At 34.5% G+C, this 23,999-nt stretch overlaps 1 protein-coding gene and 1 long non-coding RNA gene across 3 annotated transcripts; both read right to left on the bottom strand.

The window, feature by feature from the left end:
- Positions 1–1,409: 1,409 nt before the first annotated feature.
- LOC143593253 (uncharacterized) lies at positions 1,410–1,910 on the bottom strand. Its single transcript, XR_013146071.1, has 2 exons — positions 1,727–1,910; positions 1,410–1,652 (listed from the first exon to the last, which is right to left on the bottom strand). It is a non-coding gene; the product is annotated as an uncharacterized LOC143593253 (long non-coding RNA).
- Positions 1,911–6,694: 4,784 nt separating this feature from the next.
- On the bottom strand, positions 6,695–23,935 carry LOC143593263 (uncharacterized). Of its 2 annotated transcripts, XM_077072948.1 has the most exons (35): positions 23,602–23,935; positions 23,048–23,129; positions 19,681–21,713; positions 19,346–19,460; positions 18,110–18,811; positions 17,786–18,008; positions 17,273–17,712; positions 16,873–16,996; positions 16,647–16,771; positions 15,941–16,563; positions 15,752–15,869; positions 15,558–15,674; positions 15,355–15,449; positions 15,099–15,244; positions 14,965–15,020; positions 13,815–14,388; positions 13,457–13,719; positions 13,284–13,369; positions 12,531–12,617; positions 12,181–12,442; positions 11,707–12,114; positions 11,528–11,624; positions 11,104–11,429; positions 10,244–10,360; positions 9,986–10,153; positions 9,324–9,452; positions 9,145–9,234; positions 8,957–9,063; positions 8,717–8,865; positions 8,218–8,300; positions 8,040–8,135; positions 7,844–7,966; positions 7,672–7,755; positions 7,430–7,567; positions 6,695–7,320 (listed from the first exon to the last, which is right to left on the bottom strand). In XM_077072948.1, exons 1-35 carry the CDS (start codon positions 23,880–23,882, stop codon positions 7,000–7,002), a joined length of 8,988 nt encoding a protein of 2,995 aa, XP_076929063.1. In that variant the 5' UTR covers positions 23,883–23,935; the 3' UTR covers positions 6,695–6,999. The 2 variants fall into 2 exon arrangements, with proteins under 2 accessions (XP_076929063.1, XP_076929062.1); XM_077072947.1 differs by having other exon boundaries at positions 7,033–7,567; positions 23,048–23,124; positions 23,602–23,783.
- Between the last annotated feature and the right edge of the window lie 64 nt (positions 23,936–23,999).

The raw sequence follows: 23,999 nt of genomic DNA, 5'->3' as shown, positions 1-23,999 counted from the left end.
AACCGCGCTTAATGCTTCTTCAGCGACTGAGAGATAGACAGAGATCAGTTCTCCTGCTTCAGGGGCTGCAATAGCTGGAAGTGAAGCCAAGTGTTGCTTCATTTGGCTGAAGGCTTCTTCTGCTTCTTCTGTCCACCTGAAGTCTTTCTTGTTTGTGCAACCCTTTAACGTTTTGAAAAAGGGTAGGGATTTCTCAGCAAGCTTGGAGGTAAAACGCTTCAAGGCTGCAAGCCTTCCGTTCAGGTTTTCCACTTCTTTTTTGCTTTGTGAAGATTTAGTTTCAAGAACAGCCTTAACTTTGTTGGGATTGGCTTTTATGCTTTGTTTACCCACAATGTGTCCCAAAAACTTGCCTTCTTCGAACCCAAATGAACATTTCCCAGGATTGAGCTTCATATTGATCTTCCTCGGGTTTTGGAAGGTTTCTTCTATGTCATCAAGCATTTGACGTTCGGTTTTGCTTTTGATCACCAAATCATCGACATAAGCTTCCAGGTTTCTGCTAATGTTCTGTGGTGGAGTTTTCGTTCTTCTTGCTCTTGGGCAAGGGTCGAGGAGGTCGGAAGTTGTGTTTTACCTCTTCAGTGGCAAGGATCTCCTGAGGTGTTTTGGTTAAGGATGTGAAGTTCACAGTCTTTTCCCTGCTTGGAGGGTTCCAACCTTCAGGCCTTCGTTGATCTGAGCTTTTTGAATATTTGTCATAGGGGTTGTAGCTCCCTTTCTTTCGGTTGGGGCTATTGCCTCGCCAACTAGGAGCCCTTTTTCTTTGTTCTTTGAAATCAACAGCCTCTTCGCCTCGGATATGAGCTTCAGCCCGCTCAAGAGCTTTTTCAAGGGTTTTAGGTAGGCACTTGTTAAAGTCCCTTGTGAGGTATTTGGAGGTGATGGCGTTCATGAAGCCTGCCACCCTCATTTTTTCGTCAACAATTAATTTAAAATCAAACGATCTAGTTTGCTTTTTCGTTCTCGCATAAACTCGATGTTCTAAAATGAGCCTCACCATATATATATACAATATTTAAATAGTTTAAATATTCAATTTTCAGGCAAAACGCAGACCTTTTTATATGTTGGCCATTGATCACAAGCATGTAGTTTTAAGCACAATGTCACAAGGCCATCTAAATGTGAAGTTGATCTTGGGAATTAAATTCCAAGATATAGAAGTAATCTGAAAAGGTTTTTGCAAATTGTGGCAGTTTTGGGCAACTGATACAAATTCTGTGTGGGTCATTTTTTATAATCATTCATAAATTCATAAGAACTGCTTTTTGTAGAGCTTCTATAGCTTCGAGCCCTTTAGTTCGTTATCAAGCGTATAGCTTAGAGGGTGATCGCTGGCCACAAACTTGCAAGAGTCAGCTATTTTTTCACATTCAAGCCTTCGTTCCCAACGTTCGAGCTAGTCGAATCATTTGTACAGGTCACAATGGAAGTACAAGGGCATTTGGGATACGGGTCGGTTTATCTAATAAGTTTGTCATGGGTCAAAGGGCATTCTAGATAACCGGAGTTATTACTGGCTGATTAGACATCTGATGACCCGTAAAATCCTATAAGAGTAAACTCAAACTAAAGTTATGATATACCTGAACAGAGGCTGAAGCTGAATCAGCGGTATAATAACATCTTCTGTCATAAAATGATCTGCACTGAAATACTGAAAAAGTCAATAAACTTTTAGAAGCAATATCCACAGTAAGCTGATTATTTTAAAGCGACAAACCTTTAACGAGCAGAAGATATTTCAAACATATGCAAGCAACAACACATACATCCACAGTAGTAAGACTCAGAGCATCATTTATGATGTTAGCACCTCCATCTCCGATGTGTCACACACTCACCCCAAAAATGAAACCGGATTAGTATCGTATCAATACAATAAATTATGCTTATACATTATTCAATCTTAGACCATGTGTAGTCGTAAAGCTCCACATCCAGGGGTTATGCGCCACGTGGCGCCCAGTCAGAGTTATGGTTTTGTACAAAAAACAAGTGTAGTCATAAAGCCTCCATAACTTGGAGGGGGGCGGTGTTTCCAGAGTTATACACTTGTTTTTTGTTGACATTATCCGCGTTGTATCTAAAACGCACAAAAAAAAATTCAACATAACGCAGGGGGGCGGTGTACCCCCCGCGTTTTCACAAAACGTTGGCCAACAACGTGACCACTACACCTGGTCCTAGCAGGAAAACTATTATACTGTTTTCTCAAACTTTTTTATATTGTTTTTTTTTTCAAACTTAAAAGTAGTTTAGTTTGAAGTTTTTTTTTTAAGTTAAAATGAACATAAATTTAATATCATAATAGACTCTTGCTTAAATGTATAATTTTACTAAGCTGTATATAAAAGTTATAATAATAATAATGAAAACAAAAGCCAATTATAAAGTACCTACAGGCTAAAACCAAATCAGCCCTCTGTTTGGGACTAAACGATTAATCGTTGGGTTATTCAAAAGGTGTGCTCATCTCATTCTTTAACACCATGTTGTCTTTTAATGATTTCAAAAATTCCTTTGTCTAATCTGTCAAAACAAACAGATTGGTTGCGTGAAGATCCTAGTTTTTGTTGTAACACTACTACAATTTTCTATCAATTTCAAAAAAACAAAAGAGCTAATAATGCAACTTTCAAAAGAAGAAATCTACCAACCTTGAAGGCAAACAATCCGTCAACTGTGAAGAATGTGGCCATCCTCCACCACTCCGATATGTTCAAAACCAGATACATGTTACAGAAATATGAAAATGCAGATTAAAATTTATCTTTAGAAGAGATAACATAAAAGTGACCTTGAACTAAGTTAATGTGTTATTTATCATCCGGTTTTTCACATTTGATAAACACACACTGAATATTATAATCAAACCATGATCATAGTTGTCATCATATCTAAAACTTTAAACATAGATCTAATCAGTCGCCTCAACTTTCCGCGTCATTTATCATGTTTTCGGTAATTTTATTCATGTAATAATAGACCTCTCACTCAAAAAATATTAAGCAATCCACTTTCAAGATAAGGTAAGGATTCACCTTAACACACTTGAACTATTTAATCACAAATATAAAGTCCTTGATCGTGAGAGGACAATATAATAAAAAGATTTAAAAAAACACCAAACTTTTTGACTATTTTTAAAGATACACAAGATAGTCTAGGTTTATGCACAAGCATAACAGAAGAGACCATGTTATCTTGTTAATTAAACATAAATAGATGATAGTCTTTTTGACTCTTTAAAGATACACAAGATACTCTAGGTCTATGCGCAAGCATAACAGAAGAGATCAGGTTATCTTTTTTATTAACCATAAATAACATATATACACAGTCTTTTTGACTATTTTTAAAGATACACAAGATACTCTAGTTCTAGGTGCAAGCATAACAGAAGTGATCAGGTTATCTTGTTAATTAAACATAAATAGATGATGGTCTTTTTGACTATCATTAAAGATACACAAGATACTCTAAGTCTATGCGCAAGCATAACAAAAGAGACCAAGTTATCTTTTTTATTAACCATAAATAACGTATATACACAGTCTTTTTGACTATTTTTAAAGATACACAAGATACTCTAGGTCTATGTGCAAGCATAACAGAAGAGATCAGGTTATCTTGTTAATTAAACATAAATAGATGATAGTCTTTTTGAATATCAGTAAAGATACACAAGATACTCTAGGTCTATGCGCAAGCATAACAAAAGAGATCAGGTTATCTTTTTTATTAACCATAAATAACGTATATACAGTCTTTTTGACTATTTTTAAAGATACAAAAGATACTCTAGGTCTCTGCGCAAGCATAACAGAAGAGATCAGGTTATCTTTTTTATTAACCATAAATAACGTATATACACAGTCTTTTTTACTATTTTTAAAGATACACAAGATACTCTAGGTCTATGCGCAAGTATAACAGAAGAGATCAAGTTATCTTGTTAATTAAACATAAATAGATGACAGTCTTTTTGACTATCATTAAAGATAAACAAGATACTCTAGGTATATGCGCAAGCATAACAAAAGAGACCAAGTTATCTTTTTTATTAACCATAAATAACGTATATACACAGTCTTTTTGACTATTTTTAAAGATACACAAGATACTCTAGGTCTATGCGCAAGCATAACAGAAGAGATCAGGTTATCTTGTTAATTAAACATAAATAGATGACAGTCTTTTTGACTATCATTAAAGATACACAAGATACTCTAGGTCTATGCGCAAGTATAACAAAAGAGATCAGATTATCATTTTTATTAACCATAAATAACGTATATACAGTCTTTTTGACTATTTTTAAAGATACACAAGATACTCTAGGTCTATGCGCAAGCATAACAGAAGAGATCAGGTTATCTTGTTAATTAAACATAAATAGATGATAGTCTTTTTGACTATCATTAAAGATACACAAGATACTCTAGGTCTATGCGCAAGTATAACAAAAGAGATCAGATTATCATTTTTATTAACCATAAATAACGTATATACAGTCTTTTTGACTATTTTTAAAGATACACAAGATACTCTAGGTCTATGCGCAAGCATAACAGAAGAGATCAGGTTATCTTTTTTATTGAACATAAATAAATTGGATATACAAAGCCTTTTTGACTATTTACAAAGATACACAAGATACTCTAGGTCTATGTGCAAGCATAACAGAAGAGATCAGGCTATCTTGTTTTTAAACATAAATAGAGGATATCTACAATCTTTTTGGCCATTTTAAATATACATAAGATACTCTAGGTCTATGCGCAAGCATAACATAAGAGATCAGGTTATCTTGTTTACTAAACAAAAAAAGCGGATTGAATAGATATGCACAATCTCTAGTTCTATGCTTAGCATTACAGAAGAGATTGGTTCTCTAGGTTTAAGCAAGCATACAAAAGAGATCTCGCATAAGATCAGCACTTTATATTCAATGATAAAATAGTGTATGTACATGATCCAACGATCTTACGCTACTTATAGGAAAAAGTATTACCCTTGTAATCCCGAGATGAGAGTAGTACAACTATTCACGGAAAAATGTATATTTTCAGTCATAAGCTTAGTTTTGAGTTATGAGACACTTAATGGCAATACACACAAAAGACCTACGTAAACCATTAGAAACTAAAGTTGGTGTATGCAGAACAAAGAGTCAAAAGACAAGTTTGCCTTTTGAAGCACGAATACGAAATTGGCCTTGATCTATGTTTCATTTGGCTCTCCGCATAACTCTCCTATCATTATTTACTCCACATTATTACCTTATCGTCTATCATTAACCACTTAAAAGCTATTACCATAGATCAATCCGTAAGTCCCTAAGCATTATTTTACACTGGAAAATGAATAACTTAAATTACTTAAATGTATATATATAATAAGTGGTTACTATAGAACTCTAAGTTATGACGAGAACAAAAAAAAATCCAAATTGTTTATTTTTTTATTAATGTTTCATATTTTTCATCTGAATTTATACAACTTAGATGCAAACACATATGTTATATACATAAAAAAACCATCAAACTAACTTGCAAAAAATTGTTAAATGAAACAAATCAGTTTAACGATTACAAATATACATAACATACACATTTGCATGTATGAAGTAGAAAAACTTTAAAAAAATACAAAATCATTAATTAAAAAACTAAACGATCTAGTTTGCTTTTTCGTTCTCGCATAAACTACAGTGTTCTACAATGAACCTCGACTTATATATACAAACATTCAAGCATCCTTGGTAATGGTTTTATAATAAATACATAATAATCAGTCGGTTACTACGTCTACCATTAACCACTTAAAAGCTATAACCATAGATCACCAGCAGTCGGTAATTAATTACGCGTACCTAATACCTAGAAACTAGAAAGTACCTTTGAGTGATGATTAACCAAATCGGCTGTTAAATGAACCTCAACAGCTAAACACTAAATACAATTATTATAACCCTAAGTAATAGTAATAGCAATAGGAATAATTATCAGAGTAGTATCGTAATTAATAAGAGATTCGGTTTTGTTACCGGATTGATGAACCGCACAATTGCATTGGAGAATTGAATTGAATCGAATCGTTTAAACCGTTGAATCGGTGAGTTGTGGTGGATTCAGACGCCGAGTAATCGATATTTTAGACCAACGAACGAATGAAAACTGAATGGAATCGGAGGCTTATAATTATTAATTGGAAAGCAAGGTTTGATGACCGTTGGGGTTTAGATCATTAGCGGGAGTAGTTAGTTATTATTATTATTATTATTATTATTACAATTTCCTTTTATGAAACTAGTGTGTTACCGCGTGAGAAACTTGATAACGGGCTCGAGTTTTTAAATGCAGGTATCATATATAAACATATCATAACGATTAACGACTATTACTTTGATACGGGTCAGAAAATTAAATGTTTTTTTATTAATTTAGAGGGGGGCGAAATGGAGGGTCAGAGTTCGATACTAACAGGTATGCCAGAACATTAAATGTTTTTTTATTACTTTAGAGGGGGGCGGAATGGAGGGTTAAAGTTCGACACTAACGGGTACGGGCCAAAACATTAAATGTTTTTAATTACTTTAGAGGATGGACGGAATAAAGGGTTGGAGTTCGACACTGACGGGTACGGGCCAGAACACTATTTCAGGTGTCCCGATGCCGGTGTTAAAAACATGAACGACGTGATAAGGCCGACATCCCGAAATGCATTTTTATTTAGTATGTGATATGGTTTTGACTCGTTTGTTACATTAAGATTAAATAGTACGGATGTATTAGGCCCGGGCATCCAAGGCAGTTCGATTCGATTCGAATCTCATATGTATTGAGGTGTATATACTACCATGATGTTTTATGAATTATCTAAATTCTAAACAGTATCTCAACCAGCAGTAAATACTTCCTCCCATATTTCCACACCTATATTATTGGCCTAAACCATTTTATACATAATATACAAAACAAGCTGTCATGCTCAACTATCATCATTTTTGTCAAGAAAACTCAACACAAATCCACTAACTATACGTCTAGCAACGGGATTAGGAATCGAACGACATAACCTACCATCAACGTACGCAACTAAACCTGCAAACACGAACCGTCCAACACCCCATTTCCAAACAGAAACCTTACTCTCCTGTTTTATAACCGCCTTTTCCCCACCAAACTTAAACTTACTATCCCATTTAATTTTAGAGCTCAAACCACCCGCCTGCTTTCTCAACCACCCGATTGCAAAGTTTACAAACAGGTGCTCGCATAAAGTCAAAACGGTTGGAACAACTCTCCATTCCTGCAAGAACGCTTACACCATCAAATCGGATGTAGTAATAATAATAATAATAATAATAATAATAATAATAATAATAAATAAATAAAATATAGAGGTTATGTAGACTTGCATTTTGTGATCGGAGATGACGTAACGAATAAGATGAAGTCTCTCCGGTTAGTAACCCCTTGCTTACAAGGAAGCCTTTTACATGGTCCATAATTTCGTCTATAAGTACACTGTTTGGTGGTAGATTCTTCAGTACAACCTACAAACATCATTAAATTTAAACAAGGTTGTTGAATGTTCATCAAACCTAAGATAATTACGATGCAAATTAACAGGTGCCAGGTGGCAATGGTACAAGTGTACCTGGTCATCAATCACTCTCACTCTGAGATATTCATGCTTATACATTGTATCCAACATAGCTTGCAAATATCCTTCTATAAATAACTGTGAAATTCAAGAAAAGATATATCAACGTAAAAAAATAGCTTATTTACATAAAACACAAAACAAAAATTCAAATTATATAAATTACCTCATCAATACCCGGATTACGATCGAGTTTAATTTTTCTATCGGGTCCACCTTCTGTGAAAGCGCTCCCCAGTACAGATGGCTCCATTGCCAATTTTAGTATTCCTTGTTGAAAACCATTAAACTAGAAAAAGAAACATCTTGTAATTTTCTTATAACCACAGAAGATTTATATTATAAATGAAAAAGATATTTACCATTCCATTAAATCCATTGGTTTCTGCTCCTCTCAGAACAGAATCTGAAATCTCGGTGACAGCAGCAAAAAGTATATTTGATCCAGCAGTTTTTAACTGCATCATCAAAGAGTTTATGCAACTTGACAAATATAAACAAATATAATTAATAAATAAGTAAATCAGAAAAAGTACTTACAGTTTTCCCTAAATCACCTAAATAACGCTTGGTCCCCGAGAAGCCTTTACCGTCTATACATTTACTCAGGAGCTTAAATGTACCTGTAAAGAATACGATTTTGAAACATTACCAAAAGCCAATGAGAAATACCAAAATATAAGTAATTTAAGAGTTATATACGGTTTTAGCTACTATGGTTTGATCCAAACAACCCTTTTTCTCCATTAGTTTAAACTTTTCTTGTTTTAGTCAGATTTGTAGCTTTGTATATATTGGTTTTCTAAGTTAGTTTTAGATTTTAAATACAAGGGCATTTTGGTCTTTCAAAAAAAGTTTGAAGAGAATTTGGATGGGCTTAGTGGGCTGACTTTAATTGGTACGAAAATGAAACTATTGGACTAAAAAGTGAAACTTAAACTAACAGACAAAAATGGTTATTTGGGTCAAACCACGGGGATTAAAACCGTATCTAACTCTTAATTTAAATATGACACGTACTTAAGAGAGAAATATATACCTAGGGTCAAACCAGGAAGTTTCACCAAGCCACTTGAAGGGTCAAAAAAGACATCAAGGGATGAAGAAGCCAGGTCATCAAAAATTGAAGCAAATGCTGGAGGAAGCAATGGGCTTCCTTTTGCAATATAGATTGCTCGCATCACATACCTACATAAATAATAAAAATTGATAAATTATGAGATAAATATAATAACATCATAAAGAATAAACAATTTTAAAGTTTAGATGATATACTAACCATGAATAATGCTGTGCACACTTTATAGAAAGTTCACTTAGGGTAATTAAAGCATGAGTAACTAGTACACCGTTCAGCTCCACGGTCTTGTTTTTAATTTCTGGAACCTGATAGATTATACAAAAGTTTATAAAATCAAAAACATATATTATGTCGTTTTATGGATGTGCAAAATTCTCATGACGGACCTTTATTACACTGTGCAGCAAAGTTCTTAATGTCTCCTGTGTTGAATTATAGCTAGAATATGAATCTCCTGGGAGAAAGCTTGCTATGATCTTCAAAAGAAATGTAATCAATGCTTTTAATATTTTTATAAGAAATGGTAATCAAATATATATAAAGCATACAGAGATTAGAAATAAACCTTTACTGGATGAATCTCAAAATGATCAAAGTAATACTGTCGACTAGGAGTATTTGGGTCACTGAGTGATTTTCTATAAAAGGGGACGATTTTCATGAGGGTCTCCTCATCCAGATTCAAGTCAACTGGCTACAAATACGGAAAAATTGCATTAAATATTACAAAAATTCAGGAAATTTTACTGAAGGAAGCTAGCAGGCATGTAACAAACCAAATTACCAAACGTTTAGTGAACATGAACAAAATACGCTATGATATGCTCAATGAAATCATTCAGTTAAACGTCAAGTAGTTCATCTTATGCTCGATTATCACCAATTACGTCTCAATATCGTGTATGTATCATGTTAGCGACCTGTTCCTGGATCGCATAACGTTTTCACACCAAACACGCCCTTACTTTAGTTTAAATAATTTGTTAGGCCCAACACATTGTTCTCCACATTACTTTTAACTGGTTTTAGCTCAGTTATGTATGTCTACGGTCGTTTATACTGTTAACAAACGGACGTAAATGAACACAAAGATATTCATCCCCCCCCCCCCTTTTCAGGTTAGTTTAAGTGTTCGCACCCAATCGTTTGTTCAGATAATGTTAAGAACACAAACATGCTCTGTTTGTGTTCTTTTACAAGCCTAGAAGCTATGTGTTTCTGTTTTACCTGGAGAACAATGGACGAGTATTTCACTTGTCTAATGTTTGAACTGGATGGAAGCAGAATAAGTACTACACGGAGCATACTGTCACTTGTATCCGAGAATCCACTTTGATGCCCGCGAAGCATTGCTGCAAATGGAGCTCCGATCCACTTTTGATCCACACTCAAAGACTGCAGTTACAATGATATATTATCTTTTGAATTGATCAAAACAAATAGGTAACATAATAAAGTTAATATCATACTTGTATGTAAAGATACCTGAACCCTAATCTGATTAACTTTTTGCTGATCGGTGAGCAATGAATCCAGACTGATATCATTTAGCCGAATAACAATAATTGGCGTGTAGATAAGTGTCCGTTCTGATTCTTCTTCCTTCAGTGACAAATTTATATGTGAATATATTAAAAGTTTTTAGCATTAGTTACAGTTTTCATCCTTTATGAGTTTATGTAAAGGGAAACTAGCAGATCGTGTCCTTTGAATTCAGTAAGTACAAAAAATGTCCCGGAAGTTCATATGGTGTCAAAAATTCCGTCCTTTCCACCAACTGGTGTGACTTTTTTTTGTAGTGTTTCAAGAATGACCTTTTTTCTCTTACTACTAAAGAACAAAATGTGTAATTTTCACAATTGTTTTCTTGTTTGCCTTTTTTCTTACTATAAAATTTCTATTAATTGATTAATCATTTTATTTATTTTATTAAAGTATAATTTTTTATAACTTATTTATTTTCGTTTGTTTGATAGAATTTTAGTTTTTCTCATTTTGTGTTACTATTATTATTATTTAATTATCATTTAAATATTATTATTATTATTATTATTTAATTTCAAACAAACTACTTACTTAATTTAGGGGTGTAAACGAACTTAGCCGCTCTATGAGAACATTAGGAAAAAAAATAACTGAATTTTACACGTTTTGTTCTTTAGTAGTAAGGGCAAAATAGCCATTTATGAAAAATTAACAGAAACAGTTAACACCATTTAGTGGAAAGGACGAAAAGTGTGACAACATATGCACTTCGGGGACGTTTTATATACTTATTGAAGTTTAAGGACACAATCTGCAAGTTATTAGTAAAAGATAATAAACTAAGAGACTAACTCACTAACCTGTTTGGCACGATCGCATAAACTGATGGAAAATCTGGAGATTCTTACTGTAATTTTTGCACCAGGCTGAAAATCTTTATCCAATTTACGACTCTCGTTACGTTCACAAATTCTAAGAACTCTTGTGAGACCATCTGCATAAACTTCATAACCGACATTCACCATATGTGTCTCATTTAGTTGACTAAAACTATTCAGTTTAACTTTGTCTCCAGCCTTCTTATCTAGAGGGAAATTAAACCCTAATGCTCTTTGTTTCCCGAATTTATAGAACGGTTTCCATGCACGCACTTTATCCAAATTCACTTCACGTAGAAGATGCAAACCTACAAAAGATATTAATATCAAATTAACATCACATTTAATTATGACTTTGTTATACATATTAAACCAATGTTTTTATTAAATTACTATAAAGAAGTACCACTTATTTGGATAACTAGCTTATGAGTAAGAGATAAATCATTCCAGACGTAATTAACTTGCTTTTCAGATCCTAAAGTCTCCAGCTCTGTTGAACCCTGTGATTTAAAAATAACAGAATTAGATTTAAACATTTAATAAACATGTTTTGATGATGTAAAAAGACTGTTTTACCCTCACCTTTTGATAGTAAGTAATAGATGCATCATGCAAACCATTCTCAATTCTGTAAGGTAAACTCATGTTAGGCGGTCTATGAAACCGTAGCACAAGAGACGAATTCTCTTCTGAAACAATAACAACAGCAAACTCGTGTGTGTTTTCTTCGGTTTCAGAAACGTCTATAGATGTTTTTCGGAATTTTATAAAAAATCTCCCCATTGAAGCAACACAAACGGGCCCCGACCAGCCTAATCTAGCATCATTTGGTTTAAACTGTATAAACAGCAATGAATCATCTTGAGTGTTTCGATGCTTTCTGATAAAGTTTTCAAAAATGCTAGTTTCCCGCTTTTTGCTTGTTTTGTTGCAAAGTCGTAAAGCTTTTCTCTGTTTACTGCTGACTGTTGTCATACCCTCCAGGTCATCCTTCAAAATAAAATGTTAGTGAAATTTTTAAAAAATTTAAGTTGGAAGTAATAACTGAGAGCTAACCTCTAAATTACACTGACGAAGAGTGATTATATCATCTGATTCATTCAACACTACATATCTTGGACTCAAAGATACTATTTGTGATGGAACAGCTTTCCCAATAGACGGGTGTAACGAAACACCTAATTTTGTAATATATTTGAGCCCTATTTTTTCTTCAATATCTAGATTTATCTCTGTAAGGCCAGATACAGCATCCAGATCTAATAACGCCTTTTCGGTTGCTTTGTCATCCAACAATTTCAGGGACACTTTGTTTGTTCTAACAGCATTAAAAGATAAATTTACTTTATTTTAAACAATTTGATGGAGGTTAAAATATTATCAGTGAATAATAAGTTAATAACTACCTAAGGAACCATGATATAGCTGACTTGGGAGGCAGTAAAGCTCCTAGCTGTGAATATCCTTTAGAACAAAGTTCATCGGCTTCATTTCTGGATATAAAAAGTTGTGCTAGATGAAATAGATGTTTTCATGTGTGAAAAATAATAAAGATGGTAGGCATGTAAACGAACTGAACCTTCAGTGAACCGTTCGATAGGAAATTCGTTTATATAACTTTATTTGATAAACGAATGAACACGAACAAAACTTTTTGTTCATTTAGCTAAACGAACGAACATGAACACATGTCTTGTTCATCGCTTATGTTTGTGCACATGCATTTATGCTCATTTTTATATGTTTTCCAAGTTTGTCCGTTTATGTATTCTTTATTACTTACCCGTTACAAATTTAGTCTAGCTTAATTAAATTAAAATACCACCGATTACAAATTAGTCTAGTTTAATTAATTAAATATGCCCACTAGATTGATAATCACGTTTACTTTTAATTGGGGTTTGCTTAGTTATGTTCGTTTATGTCAGTTCTATGTTCAACTATTCGTTTATTTATGCTCGTGAACTGTTCGTTTATACTATAAATGAATGAACATGAACACGTTTTTCTTAATGAACGAACTCGAACAAGAAACCCCCATTCGTTTAACTGTTCGTGTTCGATCGTTTGTTCGGTTAAGGTTAAAGTTAAATGAACGAACATGATCATGCCCCGCTCGTGTTTGTTCGATTTGTTTACAAGCCTAAAAGATGGGATACCTTGATAGGGGATTATGGTAAGGTGCAAGACAAAATAAACCAAACTCAGTGTTGTTTTTCAGTGTGTATGGTGTAAATATAGCAGCCTGCAGATTTATAACAAATCAGCTTTGGATATCGAGGTTATATAAGTCACATATACAGAGAAAAACATATTATATATAATTATATACCTCCAATATGCCCCTATGTCCACAAGACAACCTTAAAGAACCAAAATATCTTCCATCCCCAAAATTTAACTCCATATCCAAATTTCTATTATCCTTTTTCTTCTTCAGTAACTTTTTAGCCCAATCACCACAATTTACAGGTTTGCAGGTTAATCCAAAAACAGTCAAAGTAACGGTAAAGAACATTACTTCAGGATTAGCATACAAATTAACGCTTGATCCGCAAGGAATTGTTGCATGTTTGTCTTGTGGTAAAGATCGATCTGTAAAAAGGTCATACACAAACCTAAAGAGTCAACTTGGGCAAAAAAAATAGTAAAATACTATAGGATATTCGATATTTTATATTTCATATTACCTTTATCACTCAAAACCACTTGTATCTCTGATTGTAATAGGTTAGATATCTGAACAGTTGGAAGAATATATATTTCTTTTTGCTCTAATAATGAAACAGTTGAAGCCCGTCTTTCTGATTGTAAAATAGGTACATCTTTTTTAGTACTCTGAATTAAAAAGTGCAAATCATCTTTTGATTTTGAAAGAGTACGAGCTGTACTGAAAGATGACTTTGCTGACTCAGCAGGGAATGCTTTCCGTACATGGTAACTTATTTTATCAAATAATCCAGATAAACGAGCAGCTTTTCCTCCTTTCAGTTCATCAGACCATCCCATTGAGTCATCAGAAACTTTAGGTCTGAAAGAGAGTATGATATTACTAACACTTAACGACATTAGTGCTTTCTTTGATCCACCAGAAGCTTTTATGACATCAAAAGCTGTTGTAGAATCATCAATTGTACCACCGGCCTTAAGCACTACAGTAGCATACTCATTTTCCTGTTCGGGTCGTTGAAATCGTAGCTCAATGGGAAAATCGGTTTTGTTGTGTATTCTTAACAGAGGAGAGACAGTTATAGACAAGCCATCCTGCCAAAAAAACACTTTTAATAGGCTTGTAAACGAACAGAGCTGGACATGTTCGTGTTCATTCTTTTAACTTTAACCGAACAAACAATCGAACACGAGACAATTAAACGAACAAGTTTTTCTTGTTTGTGTTTCGTTGAGAAAATAGCATGTCCATGTTCGTGTTCGTTTATGTTCGTTTGTTACTTTCACGAACTTAAACGAACACAAATGAATGAACAAACATAACTGAACATATAAGAACGAACATAACGTGCAAACACCAGTAAACATGAACATTGGGCCTAAAATATTAATAAAAGACTAAACTGTGATGTGTGATATTTTAATTTCATAAAACTAGACTAAGTTGTAATGAGTCTACAAAGATTAAATGAATGTATGACCGAACAAACTTAAACAGACAAACAAATGGACATAAATGAGAGCACAAGACATGTGTTCATGTTCAGTTGTTTAACTAAACGAACAAAAAAGTTTTGTTTATGTTCGTTTACAAGCTTATTTTTAAGACATATATAAAGGAATGTAGCCTTAAAATTTAACATGGGTAGCAGTCATAGATTAAGTAAATACCTCAGACTTCCATGAAACATCTACAATAATGAACGGTCCAGGGAATGTTTTCGAATCTGTTTGTATACATGAGAGACAAAAGTTATATTAGTAGTCCCATGGACCAATGTAAAGGTGATTCATAAAAGGCGTACCGTTTTTAGAAAGTATGCGTGTCCTCCATGCAAATATTCCAGTTTTTAAGAGTGAAAACTTAATTGGTTGAGTGTACAAATCTCCTGGTGCTGCAAGTTGGATTGAGACAATCGATGCTTCTGGAGGCTGATCTAAAGCTAAGTTCCTGGCAAGGACAAAATAACCATTATCTGAAATAACTTGATATAATGTTAATATAATAGCATTTTATGAAGAGTTTTACAAATCCTATGTTATAAATTAATGAGAAAATACCTTAAAAACATAGTTGTCGACTGTTTTCTGGCTATTGTAGCATACTGCTTATCTGAAAATTGACAAAGGAGCATAAGGTCTGACTGGTTCTCAACCTGCCAATTAGAAAGCACCATAACTCCATGTCAAAGATATTAACAGAATCTGATAAAATAAAATACAATTTCAAGTATTCAAAGATTATCTAATTAGGATATATATACCCTGCAGCAGTTTGCCAGAATCACAGAGCTTTGAATTGCATAAGGACCAGCCAAATCCAGTTTTCCGATCACAAACAGAAGTATGTCCAGTGAGAGCTCGGTCATTGATACACGAAACTGTTAATCAATAATATTAATTTCACTTTTCCGTCAACAACAAAAACTATAAAAGCAAATCATTACCGTATGCCTACCTCTTTAACTCTAGTATAAAAATAAACAGGCAGTTTATGCAAAATAGTTCCTGAATCATGGCTTTGAAACCTAGATCTCCAAAAAATGCTTACTTCAACTGGATGTAGAAATGTGCTCCTGCATTTAAATGCTAAATTAGAGAATATTTACAAAAACAAAGAGGCATAAATCCTCCGATGCATGCCTACCATAAGTTTCTCTGGGCATCAAAACTGTATAGCTCAACTACAAGTCTAGTCATCACTCTGGTTTTAGTATTCAAAATCTGTATGATAAACTCAGGAACAACCATTGACATTTGAAGAAGTGGAAACTTTTCGGTTGTATCAGAAAGTTCATGATATATTGTTAGAGAAAATTTGTCCATTGTGACATTAATAAAAGGTAAAGTGTTTTCTGCAACAGTATTAGATTCCTCCACTGATTTGTTAAGTAAAAGTGGGTTCTGGACTAGAGAAAAATCCTGAAAAACTTTCCACTTGAATGGATTCCCGGGACTGCTTACAAACCCTAGAACGCCTTCAACAAAAGCTAAAGAACAGTTATTCTTTTTATTTATCAGGTAAAACAGATTCTTTTCTGCATTGTTGTATGCTTCCAGCTCACTGTCATCTTCAAAACTTGAAGACTTGAAAGGCTGTGATCTCCAAAGTGCTGACCCACTGTTACCGGGGCATGAAAGCTCAACAAAGTTTGATCTGGGATTACAGTTTAGTTGTAGGTGTTCGCCTGATTCATTCTTGGCACATAATGAGGTTAATGTGAACCAGAGATGTGATGATTTCCATAATCTTTGGTTATGATACTTCACCTGTACAAAAGTAACCATTATATCATTAGAAACAAGTATTGAAGTGGTTTCAAGTATTATTATTGTGATGAGAGTGTGCAAACCCTGAAAAGAGCCATTTCTCCAGCAAGTGAATAATGCATTGCACCAGCCAAATGGTACTTTCTTTCTGCACCTTCTACAACAATGTACATATGCTGGTGAACATCTTGGATCGCAATGACACTCCCTACAAGTCAAATACAACGTGTATGTCTATTTTAGGCGATAAACTTTTCAACTACGACAGAAAATTAAAAAAAAAAGGAAAAAAATATTAAGAAAGAATACCATCTGGGACCATTTCCTCAAAATTTCTTGCAGGTTCCTCATCATTATGCAACTGCCTTTGCTGCATACTGGCAGTTGTCTCTTTACTGGAGACCCCAGAAAGTTCAGCAACTGAAAGCAACATCTGAAGCAATAGAAGCATTAGCTTAAATTGACTTTCATATAACTTTGTAACCATATTTGACATTAATGCTTTATCAAAAGAATAAAACTTTGGCCAAAAAGTGTTTTAGCAACCCAACCTGACCCAACCCTTTTACACCTCTAGTTATAACACAAGTTTGTAACTTGAAGCTCAGAGTTGCAATTATGTACAACTATATAGTATATACATGGATTTTCTTTGTAGCATGCGTTAAGCATTTCCAATTCTAAAATAAGCATGACGCATACTTCTCACCTCAATCTCGGGCAAGGATATTGTCACATCAAAACCTGAAATAGAACCACTGCCAACCCAAGGTTCATTTGATTTCAAAGTATCAGACGTGTGTCGTGGTACAGGCTCTTCAGCAGATATGAAACAACTTAGTTTCTTTAATATATAGTTTTCAGAACCTTGATGGGAATCAGAACTGTCAGTTGTTACAGGTCGAATCTCATTTGCCTGCAATAATGCTGCTTGCGCATCTTTTGAAACTAAATCAAAAGACGGATCACTAGATGTGCTAGAAGTCATAAGAGGAATCTGACCTTCACTGCTTTGATGTTTGTTAGATTCTTGAAGCACTCGCGAAAGAATTGACAGTTGGGGAAGACCAAACAATAAACTTTTCCTCCTATCGACAAGTTTAAGGTTTAAATTCGTGTCAGCACCAAACAGAAGTTCGTGAAGTCGTCCTGCATAAAGTCCAACAAGAAAACATGTCAAGCGTGTTTTTACAAAATATGATGACAAGAAAACGAATCGTACCAGACTCATCTCTAGCAAATAAGGCCAGATAAATCTGAGAGATATCCATGGTAAAATCTTCTGGAATGCCCCATGTAGTGGTGATATTTATGTTAGGTCCAGCTGGCGGGTTTTCCTGAAATGATGGTCTGCCACGTAAAAGATGACTGATGCGACGTGTGTATGAGTTTCCAAATTGAGAGAGCATCAGAGCTGACGTCGTTTCAAGAAAGATAATGCCACCCTTTCAAATATATGCCAGCAAGATGAAGATACATTAACCCTCAGTTATTTTCATAATTACTAACACATATCTAAGAAAGCATGAAATTGTGAAAGTGGTACCTGACAATGGCAAGAGACTGTTGTCTGACAACCTTGTTCAACAGTAAGTGACATCTCAAGCTTACTTGGCTTATGTGTTCTAACTATTACATCCTTTAAAGGGCATCCAATTAGATAGCATTCACTGGAAAAAATTCTTGCATTTAAAACAGTACTTTCTGCTATGTGGGATGATGATGATTCATTGGGAAGATGTGTCAAAGATGAAATGAATGTGCAATTAGAAACTGAGAATTCACATAAATCGTGTGACCTATGCATGGCATCATTTGCATATCTGAAAATAACAGCCCGTAAACCGGAAAACTCAGAAAGCCCTTCCAATTTCCCTTTTTTCTTTTCATATGATAAATTCATATGTATTTTCTGAACAGAAAACTGAATTCCATGATCAGGCAAGAAGTGCACTGACAGATTTTGATTCATAAAGGATTCAGAGACTGTCACTTCATTCTCCATGGCGTTGGCTTTCCTTGACTTTTGAATGACTAAATCCATTGACTGGATTTCAGAAGAGCATTTAAGAATATAAAGTGTGCTCAGAATGGCCAGAGATTTTCCAGTACTTGCAGTCACCAGCATCTCATTTTCAGATCTAATATCCGAAGTTTCTAGAATGTGCAAAAAATGTGAACTTATAGAACTTGATGAGTCAGCTCTACTAAATGCACGTGATAGAGAAAACATCATATCATTAACCGCCTGTTACACAAGAAATGCCAAAGAGGTCAACAATTCCTAAATAGAAATTACAAAATAAATAAATTTAAAAAAGACCAACTACCGCTCCATCACAGAACCAAAATATATATATCCAATTCACAGACAATCACTGAAGTTGTACAAGGAATCATGGAATTAGGGGGGGGGGGGGGGGGTTCGTTCACAGATTTTTTTTACGGAATAACAATCTGTTAATAGAATTAAAATATCAAAAAATTGGAATTAGAATATGTCAAAGGATTGGGACTTGGAATATGTTAAAAATATCACAAATTTGTGATGCGTTTAATTAAAAAAAAAATTGTTTAGTTTGTAAATTTGTTAAAGAAACTGGAATGTGGCTGTGGTGGTGGAGGTGGTAGTGGTGATGTTGGTGATGGAGGTCATGTCGGTGATGCAGATAATATCCCTTTAATTCTAGATTCCAATTCCAACTAACTCCGTGACCAAAGAGGACCTAGAAGTTGTAGATATAACATGAAAATTAAAAATAACAGGTAAAAATAAGATCACCTCAACAAAAACTGACAATTCATCAACATATATTACAGCCGAGAGCCCTGTAGCACTTCCATGCAGAAGTGCAGAAAAAGTACTTAAACTCTCACCAAGTGACCAAATATCCTTCCTGTCAGAAAATAGTTAGTAAAGAAACTGTCAGAAAAATAGTTGGTAAAGAAAATAAAAAACAAAGCACGACGACACTTAGCGAAAAACATGCATCAGGAAACAGTAAACAGACATTAGAGAGCTATCACTTAGCTACTTTGGAAATAGTATTGTGTTGTTTGTGGATAATAAAGGGCTTGTTTGCAACTTGAATAAAAAAAGGGTGAACTGAACTGTACCTTACTGTAGAAAGTTGAATCATTATTGGCTTCAGTGATATAATCTGGGATTGTTGAAGTTCAAGTGAGTCATCAAGGTAAGCATTTATACCATGAATTTTCAAGGAGGCATCAAGCAGTATTTTCCCTTTAGACTTGTACCTTTCATTCCTATGCATGCTCTCTGTTGCTTCATCCTTTAATAATACCGAACTAGATGCTAGATTTGGTGACATCATGAGCTCAATGTTTTTACAATCAAATGAAAGATTAAAATCATCTACTGCTTCATGCAATCTGTCGTTTCTCAGTGATACTCGGATCTGAGAGCCCACAATATACACTCCAACTTGATTTAGCCTTTCTGGTAATACTTGATTCAGTGAATTTTCCATTTCAGAAATACATGAATGATAATTCCAAACCCTAATTGGTGGGTCCCCAATGGAAGCTAAAGTAGAAGTGTGTACTTTCTCCCTCTGACTAAAAACATTTTGCATCTGCTGAAAAAGTAGAGTTAAAGATAACGTTGATGAGTATTCCAAAAACATATCTAACTGTCCAACTGCCAAACAATTTTTACAAATTTGGCCCTGATCTTCCAACAAGTTCTTGATATCACAGAGAATAAAAGGGCTTTCCAAGTTCTTATCCGTAACGTTTTCAAACTCTGCATACGATCTTTTCCAATCGAACCACATTTGATTTAAAAGACCTTCTAGACACGGGATTGAGACCATTTCAGTATTAACAGCACCAGCATCTGCAGCCTCTTTTTGGTTAAAAACAAGAATAGATTTACCATATAATATAGTTTTTGAATCTAGAACTTCAGGCTTCTTGCGTCCTTTAGCAGATGAAGATATAACCTTGAAACTTCCACATGAAAAAATCGAATGATTTTCACAGATATTTTCGTTGTAAATAACAAAAAACGCATCACATATAAAACAGAAAGAAAGTAGATCCAAGTGTGAAACCTTCCTTTCGTTGTCAGGAGAAACCGTGATTAAAATCTTCCCCAAATTTAATCTGTAACAAAGATTCGAGCAGGAATCTTCTGGAAGATTTCCTAGCCTTTTCAAATTAGGATCACCAGCAGAAAATGTTCTCAGCAATATCCAGTGTATTATTGAGTTAAACATGCTACAAATAGTACTCCATATAAGATAATATAGCTGGCAAATACTTTGAAAATACCACAAGCGCTTACTGACTAGGAGCTCTTTGTTACTCGGGACAACATTTTTTATTTTTCTGGATCGAACGACTCGGCGTGCGAGTGCAATACCTTCAGTAGGTAATTCTTTCTCAATTTCATATATTATTTCCCATTGGCGTCTAAAAGATTCTGAAAACAACTGGTTTTGAGTCATATTTAGTGTGGATCTTTTTATCATTATGTTCATGGGATATCCAACAAGTGATAATAAACTATCCCATGCATGTATATAACGCAACCATAAGCAAACAACACTAACTAATTTCCACATTGACCATCTTCGTGTTGAGATCATTGACCTAATTCTGGTAGCGGTTTCTTTCCAGAGTTGTTTACCGTTTCTTACTGGAGGTGATTTTCTTGATAAGTGTTCCATAATAACTGATATAGTTGCGATATCTGCTGGCGAAAATGAAAACCCTAATTCCTCAACAGAACAATCGAATTCAATCAACTGAAAATCGGTCAACTTTAAGAATGTGGCGATATCGGTCGCGAAGCACAGTTGACTAGCACGACCATGGCTTTTTAATGTTGTGTTTAAGTCTCTGATTTCAAGATCAAAATAACTATCTTTAGGGCATACAAAAAGTGAATTGATGTACCCTTTAAGAAAACTTTGAGGTTTGACTTGTCGCGAGTCAGCATTAAGCTCCTCTATCTCCCACAAGCATTCAAACGAGTCATCTGAGGTGGAAGGGTGAATTTGTAATTTGATATCAGACATCTGTAAGGAGCAGTGATTCAGGATAAGCTTAGGAAGAGAAGAGGTCTGGCTTCTTGATGAGGAAATACCAGCAAGCTTTTCCATAATATCATGCAAAGCACTACCCTGTGATCCATTAGAAACACATTACACAATATGATATTATGTTTCAAATAAAATTGAGCTTTCATCAACATGACAACATTTGACAAATTCATTGGCAGCTTCCTTCAACAATATGCACAATTACTAACAGTAGCATTGCAATATCAAACTAAGCATACATCTCCTTTCTCCAGTAAATTACTTGTGTTTATGAAATAAACCAGAGCATACCCCTAAGATATTACATACCACATATTCTACTGTTAATCTGTAGTCAATCACTTATGATAGATATGATGTACTGTATAATGATAGATTGTCTATGTATATATACACAAACTCACATACAAACACGTTATATCATTCTTCTAGATTTGCTTTTACTAGTCAATTAGGTATAGAAACATGTCTAAATTAGGTTATATCCAAACAGATTTCAAGTTCCTAATCATCAGAAACTCATTGAGCAATACGGTAAAACATAAAAAATGATAATATGTTTGAAATTAAGTACATCAACATTTGACAATTTCATATCACAAACTTCTGTAAATATGTAGTCATATGATGTACTTAGAGCTGTAAACGAACCAAACGTTCAGCAAACAGTTCGTGAACCGTTCAGCGGGAAGTTCGTTTACGTTCGTTTGTTTAATGCATGAACGAACATGAACATAGGCTGTGTTCGCTCGTTTAATGCATGAAAGAACGAACAAGAACATGATTTTCCGTTCAGTTAGCGTTGGTTCATGAACTGTCCGTGAACAAGTTTAATGCTAAACGAACGAACATGAACAAGGCTTTGTTTGGTTCGGTTCGGTTTGTTTACAGCCCTAGATGTACTGTATAATAATAGATTATCGATGTATAACAAGGCACACAAACTCGTTACACATCATTCCTCTAGATTAATTTCACTACTCAATTAACTTAGATCCAAACAGATAACAAGTTCCTAATCATCAATTAACTAAAAAGAGTACAATTGGCAACTTCCTTCATTGATATGCACAATTACTAAAAGTAGCATTGCGATACAAAACTAAGCATACATGATACATTGAATTGAAGACATTATTATTTCATGTTAACATCTACTTTCTCTAATAAATTACTTGTGTTTACGAAATAAACCAGAGCAACACCCAACATACCACAAATTTACTGTCAATCTGTACTCGAATCTCTTATGATGATAATGTGATGTCCTCTATATAACTACATATACACGCACACATTATATCAGTCCTCTAGATTGATTTCACTAATCAATTAAGTTAGATCCAAACAGATAACAAGTACCCAATCATCAATCAACAAAAAATAATAACAATTCGGAACTTAAACCGCAATACCTCGGGATCAATTTCACGTAAAACCTTCTTCTTCTCCTCCATCAACACCTCCAATGGCTCCAGGTTCCTTCCACTCCCTACCCTACCAGTCAAACACCATTCCAAAAGTCAACAAAAAGTCAAAATCACATAACCAAAACTAGCAGTGCAAACGAGCCGAGCTGCTCGAGACCGGCTCGTGAAAAAGCTCGATCGAGCCAAGCTTAAACAAGCTCGAGCCTAATAGTAAGCTCGTTTAATAAACGAGCCCGAGCTTCACTTATCGAGCTCGAGCAAACAAGCCTATCATTTGTATAATTCTTATAAAATATATGCATATATATATGTGTATATAGTAACTAATAATTAACAAAAGAACTAAATAATATATATTAAATTCTAACTGAAAATAATATAAAAGTAACTAAAAATATATAAAAACTAATTAAAAAACAGTAAACGAGCCGAAAACTACTCAGGAGCCGAGCTTGAGCACTGTGTAAGCTAAACGAGCGGAGCTCGAGCCTGACCTAAACCGCAAACACACACAAACAAAATGCACATAACTAACTAACCTAGGGCACACGGTGACACGAAACCCGTGGACATCGAAATTAAACGTGGAAGCAGACCAGTTGACTATCCTTACAGTCAATTGATCGATAGTGAAATCAGTAAACTGAAAGCTGCTGGAATCGTCTAGAAGCTCGTTGAGTGCTGAGACATTGAACCGGAGGTCATTGGCGGTTGCGTGTGATTGAAGAAACCCTAGTCTGAGTTGTAAGTCCGGTTCGTGAAGCAGCCATGGCTGTAGAAGTGATGTTAGCTTGCGGTTGATGAAGGTTGTTATGAACATGGCGGTTGAGTTTACAGAGCTAGGGTTTTGAATTTGAATGTTAATGTTAATGTGATGATGAATTGATGATTGATGGCATTGTTGAGTGTTGATTAGTGTTTGATTGGATTCTGCTGT

Source organism: Bidens hawaiensis, unplaced genomic scaffold (assembly GCF_021521415.1).
Source record: "Bidens hawaiensis isolate Kalapana, Puna unplaced genomic scaffold, B.hawaiensis_p1.1 tig00041865_1, whole genome shotgun sequence".
Classification (NCBI taxonomy): domain Eukaryota; kingdom Viridiplantae; phylum Streptophyta; class Magnoliopsida; order Asterales; family Asteraceae; genus Bidens; species Bidens hawaiensis.
The sequence above is the reverse complement of the archived record's forward strand: the minus strand, read 5'-3'. Positions and strand labels throughout refer to the sequence as shown.

Bases quoted from the DNA above. Each gene is read 5' to 3' on its own strand.
- LOC143593263 (XM_077072948.1), bottom strand. From the start codon at position 23,882: ATGTTCATAACAACCTTCATCAACCGCAAGCTAACATCACTTCTACAG. The intron at 18,812-19,345 runs GTGATCTTATTT...CTTGTGTAACAG, and splicing joins AATTGTCAGTTTTTGTTGAG to GCGGTTAATGATATGATGTT. The intron at 15,675-15,751 runs GTAGGCATACGG...ATTGATTAACAG, and splicing joins TTTATACTAGAGTTAAAGAG to TTTCGTGTATCAATGACCGA.